Consider the following 7,445-nt stretch of genomic DNA (forward strand, 5'->3'; position numbering starts at 1 on the left):
CTTCCTCTTCTTCCTCGTCATCATCATCATCCTCGCTGTCCGCCCAAGCGCGGAAGCGCTTCGCCGGCGGATACCCAGCGGAGGAGGAGGAATCATCCTCCTCCTCTTCTTCTTCTTCTTCCTCTACTTCTTCTTCTTCCTCCTCCTCGTCGGAGGAGGTGGGTTCGCCCAGGAGTGGAGGTCGTCTTCGCTCTCGCTCTTCAGCTCCCCTTCGATGAGGAACTCGAGGTCGTCCTCCCCATCGGTCAGAGGTAAGTCACCATCTGAACCGACGAGTGCTTCGGGTGGGCCATCTGGCATGTGGTCAAAGTTCCACTCCTGCTCGCTCGAGGAGGAAGATTGGAAAGAGAGGCCTGAGGAGATGGAGGAAGAGGAAGACATTGCTACAGGGAAAGGGGGTTTTTTAGGTGCCGATGGCCGGAACAGAGCAAGAGGATGAAGTGGCGAACCGTTCGGCACAGTTAAATAAAGGGGGTATAGTGGAGATTTAATGCCATTGCGGTTTCCGAGGGAGTGATGTTAAAGCTATCAAATCTTGCAAAGAAGTTGAGGAGGCAAGGCATCATGATGAAGGATACTGCGGCGGTTCTGCTCTGCCACGACATGACCCGACGAAGAAAAAGCAGAGTGATTTTGGAATTGTTATTTCCAAAACCAGGGGGCATGTGTTATCACCAGAATTTGACCGGATCAGAGGTGGGCCGCGATTGAAGATGGGCTTGAAGGATATACATGGAAGAAATACATGAATCGGCCTTGTATGCAAAGTTGGGCTAGTTTGCCCGTGTATCTGTAACATAGTAGGATACGTGTCGATTAGATAGAGTTTGGCTCGTGCCCGGTTGGGATTATTCCCACGTTAGAAAGTCTACGGACTATAAATATGTATCTAGGGTTTATGAAATAAACAACAATCACGTTCACCACAAACCAATCTAGGCGCATCGCCGACTCCCTTGTCTCGAGGGTTTCTTCCGGGTAAGCATCATGCTGCCTAGATCGCATCTTGCGATCTAGGCAGTATACGTTTATTCGTTGTTCATGCGTTGCTCGTGCTGAAGCCTTTTTGATGGCGAGCAACGTAGTTATCATAGATGTGTTAGGGTTAGCATGGTTCATCGTATCATATGCTGTCGTCGTGCAACCCTTAGACGTCTAGCCGTCCTTACACCTATCTTGGGTGTAAGGGCGGCACCCCGCTTGATCATTATTTAGTAGATCCGATCCGTTATAATTGCTCCTTGTTCTTCAAGGATTAGTTTAATATCTGCATAGTTAGGCCTTACAAACGGGTTGAAGGATCCAGTGGCGCGTAGGGTGTAGTTTGCTAGCCCTAAACAGGATGTTCCGGGGATCAACCTCGTGTTGGTTTTTAGGCCTTGTCTAGGGTTTACGATCACCGTGCGTGGCCGCCAGGCTCAATCACGAGTAGGATGTTCCGATTATGCGGTGAAAACCCTAAATCGTAGTAGGTCGTTTTAGCTTTATTTTGATCAAGCAGGACCACCATCTGATCGTACACCTCGTACGCATCATGGGTGGATCGGCTCCTTGAGCCGATTCACAAGATAACCTGAGAGCCGATCGAGGCTCGTATTTAATGTTTACGTGTATGCCATGCAGGAAACTAAGCGAGGCACATCCAACACCTTCCTGACCAGGTATAGGTGAGGTGGCACGCCCTTGCACCAGCATCGGACGTGCGTGCCGAGTCTTTGCGGGCCGTCGCTCGGAGGGACCAGGGCCAGCCGCAGTCCTGGGAGCCTCCCCGCTCTACCGTGTTGCCCGTCGCTGCTCGCCGGTGGGTTTCTGACAGCAACACATCCTCCTCCCAAATTTTATTTCACTATTTGTCCAGACTATGTGCTACATCATCCGCATCTCGCCTAACAGCCACAAAGCCGACCACTCTGCACTCCAGGAAGGAAGAAGGACCCCTTCTAAACCCCAGCGCTAGAGTGCCGTTCTTCTTCACCTGCAATTTCGCCACAAAATATGGAAGAAAACCCACCTAAATCCATTCATAATGGCTCTAACTGATTCCTAGTTGCTATGAATGTTGTGTTTGACAAATACATGCATGCATTGCTTCCAACAATCTCAAAGCATACACATGCGCAGCATCAGTATATCAGGTAAAAACACTTCTTATTCTTAAAAAAAAACAGACTCCCTAGGATTTTTTTTATAATACTTGACCGAGATGAGGAAAGAAAGATTATTTATTGATTATATGAATTCTCGGGGAAAGCGGTGCCGACAAACTTGAAGAAGCGCTCCGAGTAGAATCGAGGTTCCACAGCAGATATTGACAAGGGGTTATACTTATACTTGATGGACTTATATGCATGCTCAATCTTCTTCGTCATGTTGTACTTCTGCAGAATATCAATGATCCCTATATAGAGTACGACATCATAAACATGATGGAGCGATTTGCTGCCATCCTCTTGTTTATCTTCTTTCTCCGCTCTTGCCGGCATGTTGACTCCTAGCTGGATCGGAAGCCTATCAAATTTCACAACAAATTAAATCATCTCAGATCATCTCAGATCATATATTAGCGTTGGAAGAACATGAGTATTGACCTAGAGAAATTAACTAATGATGACCTTCCTGTGCCTGGAAGCAGAAGATCAACTTCCTCGAAACATGCCGATGACGAACGCAGGCGGCTTCCCCTGATGTGTGGGCCGACAGAAGCTGGACCATTTTTGTTGCTGCCTCGCTGCAGCAAAATCAGCCCATCTTGATAGTTATAAACGGAATTCTCCTCTGCGACATCTGCATTACCGATTTCAGTAAGGAAAAAAAAATGCTTTTGCAAAATAGGTTAACTGGACAACTTACTGAGAAATAAAGATATACATTCCATGCTTACCTGCCTCTGAAAGAACGGTTAAGTTATCTGGCAAAATGCTTTCACGACATGATGATCCTATTTGTAGGTTTCGACGAGCTCGGTAATGGAAACCAAGAAGTAAGCTGTAATCCATTATACCATGGTTCCTTAGAAATTCGCTGTCGATTTCAATCTGCCTACATAGAGTAAGAACAAAACATGATTGTTACAAACAAAACTGGTCATGATAATATACAATCTGTCGTTTCAGAGTAAACATGCTTACTTAAGCAAAGCACCCCGCCAAGAAGGCTCAAGATAAAACGAATAATTCAGATCCAAGTCTTTCAGCGTCGTGTTCTCGTCGATTTTAATTTTCTCTGTAGAACGTCCCAAAGATGAACCTTTTAAGTCAAATCTTCGATGAATTCTTAGTTCTGTGCAGAACATGTTGCCCATTACTACAAATTGAAACTGCACATATAAACAACAAAAATCAACAGTTCAATTTCTACATTATTTCAGAAGAAGTAATTAGAATAGGAAATATCATATATAACAACTAACATTCTTTTAAGATTGAACGAACAGTACTACCTATTAAAAAGTATATAAGAAGCTTTAGACAGTATATGTGCAACTTTGGCTATCATTATCAACGGTGACATGTTATCTAAATTCAAAAAGTAATTATATTATTGAACTATTTCCCCAGAAAATTCAATAGTATTAGTTTGATATGATCAGATTAAAGAGTTTTGTATGTAGTACCAGTTGAAATCATTTTTTTTGTTACAAATTCGAAGATATTTTTACTTTTGAAATAAGACATTAGGGAGTAGAAATAACAGTTAATAATGCATGTAACTAGCTACCTTTCGACCACTGGAAGGTGTCACCCGGTGGAGGCCAAAAAATTTAGTTACGAGTGTATTCTCATAGGTTTGGACATGACGATAATAGTATGGGAGCATACGCAGAAGAACCTGCATGGTATCAAGTGTTTTGGGTGAGACAAGCAAGCTCCAGATCATTGAAATCTTCCTATTCCTACATATCAAGAGCTGAAGTTCAGTAGACAATGAGAACCTGCACTTCTGATTTCCGAAGAGTCTTGATCATGAACCGGTCGTCCTGCGACAAGAAAAAGATACTCCCACTCTTTCCAGGAGAAGATAGCTCCCTAAGTGCATCACTTCCACTAATGGAAATCATGTAGTCTGCTGTATCAATCTTGAACATCTCCCTCAAATTTCTATAATCAAACACTACCAGCAAGTTAGTACGGACGTCCTGTTATGTTCTGAAGAACAAGAAAAGTAGTGCAAGGAAGCAATCAGTAGCATTGCAGAACAAGGTTCAAAGATACTGCACAATATAGCATGTTGAAAGAAAAGTGAGGCACAAACCTGAAAACCATTGGGCAGTAGTCCTTCCACTTAAAATCTAGAGCACGATGTGAAGGAGTAAGCTTTGATCCGTTTTTGGGGAAGTTCATCCAGAAATTAGCTTTGTGGCCATAATCAGAAGTTCGCACTTCACCCTCCGGGATGGGCGTAATCTTTCCAACTGTGTACCTGAGTAGTGCGATTCAACCTTTTACTGATCACAAATATAGTCTAGCTCTTTTCGCAAAAAAAAAAGAATATAAACTAGCTCTGTCAATTGTCACGTCGATAAAAGGAAGAACATAGTCATAGATTACAGCAATACTGTACTAGCTAGAGAAGGCAACTGTTGAGATTGGGATGCCCTGTACTAATATGCATCAATTAATTAGTACCTGATTCCAAGCTGCAGACAGAGCATGAGATCGTAGCTCCTGTGGCCTTTAATTATCGTCTCTCCGGGCCTTTTCGCGGCCCTTCTGAGGCCAAGTTTCAGTTTCTTGGAGGACGATTCCGGGAGGCTCCACTTATCCAGCACAATCTCGCTGATTAGAACTCCCTGCGCGTACTCCCGTTCGAGGATCGGGGAGGAGCTAGAATCCAGCGTTTTGTCAGGACCTCCGGTGACTCCGATACTCCGGCGTCTCTGCAGGGACGCATTCTTCTTCATCGGAGGCCGTCCGAGTCCTGAGTTCCTCCTGGACAAACGCGCCGCCGGTGGCTCTGGAGCCGCCGCGGTGCCGCCCAAGGAGATGTCAGGGAGCACGCCCCTCATCCTCAGGTCGTCGACGAGAGCCGCGGGAACCGTGTGGCTGAAGGTGCCTTTCCCGTCCTTGAGCCCCCTGGTCCATGTCCCGAGGTAGCACCCGCCGCCCTCCCAGGTGTACAACCCGTACCCGTGCGCCAAGCCGTCGAGCCAGTTCCCCTGGAACGAGTCGCCGGCGGCGGCGGCGGTGACCTTCCACGTGAGGACCCCTTTGCCGGACATGAGGCCGTTTCTCATGGTGCCGACGTAAGTGTTGCCGTTGGCCCATGTGTACCTGCCATGGCCTTCCATCTGCCCGTGGTTCCAGGAGCCCTGGTAGACGTCCCCATTGGCGTACGCCTGGAGCCCGATGCCGTGCTTGCGGTCCAGCTTCCATTGGCCCTTGTAAGACGAGGAGGAGTTGGCGTCGATGCGTGTTCCTTGGCCGTCCATGAAGCCGGCGGAGTACTCGCCTTCGTAGACGGCTCCCGATGGCCACCTTGTCCTTCCGGTGCCATGCCTCATCCCCCGACTCCACCCGCCGCTGTAGACGCAGCCGCTGCCGGACCAGACGTACCGCCCCGTGCCCTCCGGTACTCCGCATGACAGCGTGCCGGAGTAGAGGTCGCCGTTGGGCAGCGTGAGCTCTCCAGCCGAGGCAGCGGCATCAGAGGCCGCAGAGTCTGCCCTGTCATGCATAGTATCCCCACTTATTGGGGGCTTTCCTGCAGAGGAATATGAAATCAAGGCAGGCAAACATATATTCATACATGAATCAACAATTTGCTAGAATTAACTCAGGTTGTACATGCATGTTGCAACTGATTTTCATGTACCCGCCGCAGGAGATGTGCGCGTTCTGTATTAATGTTGCAACTGAAATAAACGGAAGGATTATGAAGGTTGACTATCTTGCTAGAGGTAGTTGTAACTTACATTGCTGATTGATTGGTATGATATGTATGTACAATATACATGAAATCAATGGGGCTTACTGAACAATCGATGCGGTTGCAAACTTGCAATGCGACGCCAAGGCACCAAGACGAGGAGAGGAAGAAGACTATGCGCTTCACTTCTCTTCTCCTCTTGCGTATAATATATGCAGGGGATGGGTTGTCGTTCATGGCTGCCAGCTGCTGCTGCAGTTCCTTGTATAGCAAACGTGACAAGACAAATCGACCAGAGAAATCTATTTACTGTAGTTTTTACGTACCGATGAAGAAACTGGTCGATCTGATGCACATGGCGGCATGGCGCCATCCGCCATGTGAGATTTGACCCTCTCTATTCGTGTGCATCTCTCCCTTGCTGCTAGCTTCTTACTCGATCGCTACTTGTGGGCAGTATATGAAAATGAAGTACGTATGCTGATTTGCTGACACACCTACAGACAATTGACATATATTTATATCCTGCTACTTATTGCAATAATATTCGCCCTTACTGAACACGTATGACACAAGTATACACATGTGCTCCGTTTTGTTGTATATAGTAAGAAAAAGGAAAGAACATTTGGACGATCCCTCCGTATATTTCAAAATATATGTACTTTTCCTTCCCTCGTCGCATGCAAACGGGAGATATACTAGTAGAGCATACACTGCCTTGCTATACACAACAAATGGAAAAGGAAATCAATCAATCATATCGTATGTTGGAGGGTCTATATGGAATCTCGGTTGCAACTCATGGCTAGAGTGAATTACGAATCAATCCAGCGATCAGGGTCTTTTTTTCTCCGTTACGAGTTACGACCCAACCCATGTGCAAGTAGTCTTATGGCTAGGATGAATCACGTCGCAATCCTATGATCTGAGAGTCAACCGAGAACAAATCTAATTCTCAGTCGACCAAGAATTACCATTTTCTCCTTGTAAACAAAACTGATATTTTTGAAACAATAAACATAACAAATAGATTGATTGATCTACATACAGTGGTAGTATATCTTTTCGAGGCGCCTTAACTAGTTAAGGGGCTAGCTAGAAATAGAAGAATAAAGCTAAACCGATACTCCTGCTACTTGAATAGTATATCTTTTCGAGGCGTCTTGAAACCAGTTAAATGGCTAGAAATGGTAGGCGAAGAAGAAATGCTCAAGCTAAACGGTTGCTCCTCCTGATCTGTGCAACGACAGCCTAGAGAGTAGTACTAGTAGCCCTGCCTGTGCAATTTAATCAAGTTGTAGTACCATTTTCGACAACTGAGACTGTAAGTACAGCGCTAGATTGAGCATCAAAGGTCACATAGTACAAGGCATCTATCGCGTGACCGATTGAAATCGACTATAACAGCGAGCTACGTGCCTAGCTAGCAACCAAGTGTCCTAATTGATAGATTAAAACAAGGAGAAGAAGGTGCTGCCCGTACGCTAAGCCTGATCAGCAACTATATATATAGTATGCCATGCTCGAGCTACCCTGCCTCCAAAAGTCGCATGCATTGGCGCCCTTGCCCATGGTCG

The 7,445-nt window shown here is 46.0% G+C and overlaps 1 protein-coding gene across 1 annotated transcript; it reads right to left on the reverse strand.

Annotated features, from left to right (window-relative positions):
* Positions 1-2,222: 2,222 nt before the first annotated feature.
* On the reverse strand, positions 2,223-6,102 carry LOC124664667 (phosphatidylinositol 4-phosphate 5-kinase 9-like). The gene is made up of 10 exons (XM_047202133.1): positions 5,971-6,102; positions 5,798-5,834; positions 4,626-5,700; positions 4,252-4,419; positions 3,932-4,097; positions 3,718-3,828; positions 3,129-3,316; positions 2,882-3,039; positions 2,613-2,784; positions 2,223-2,508 (listed from the first exon to the last, which is right to left on the reverse strand). Exons 1-10 carry the CDS (start codon positions 6,100-6,102, stop codon positions 2,223-2,225), a joined length of 2,493 nt encoding a protein of 830 aa, XP_047058089.1.
* Positions 6,103-7,445: the final 1,343 nt, after the last annotated feature.

The sequence above is a fragment of the Lolium rigidum genome, chromosome 1, assembly GCF_022539505.1.
Source record: "Lolium rigidum isolate FL_2022 chromosome 1, APGP_CSIRO_Lrig_0.1, whole genome shotgun sequence".
Classification (NCBI taxonomy): Eukaryota; Viridiplantae; Streptophyta; class Magnoliopsida; order Poales; family Poaceae; genus Lolium; species Lolium rigidum.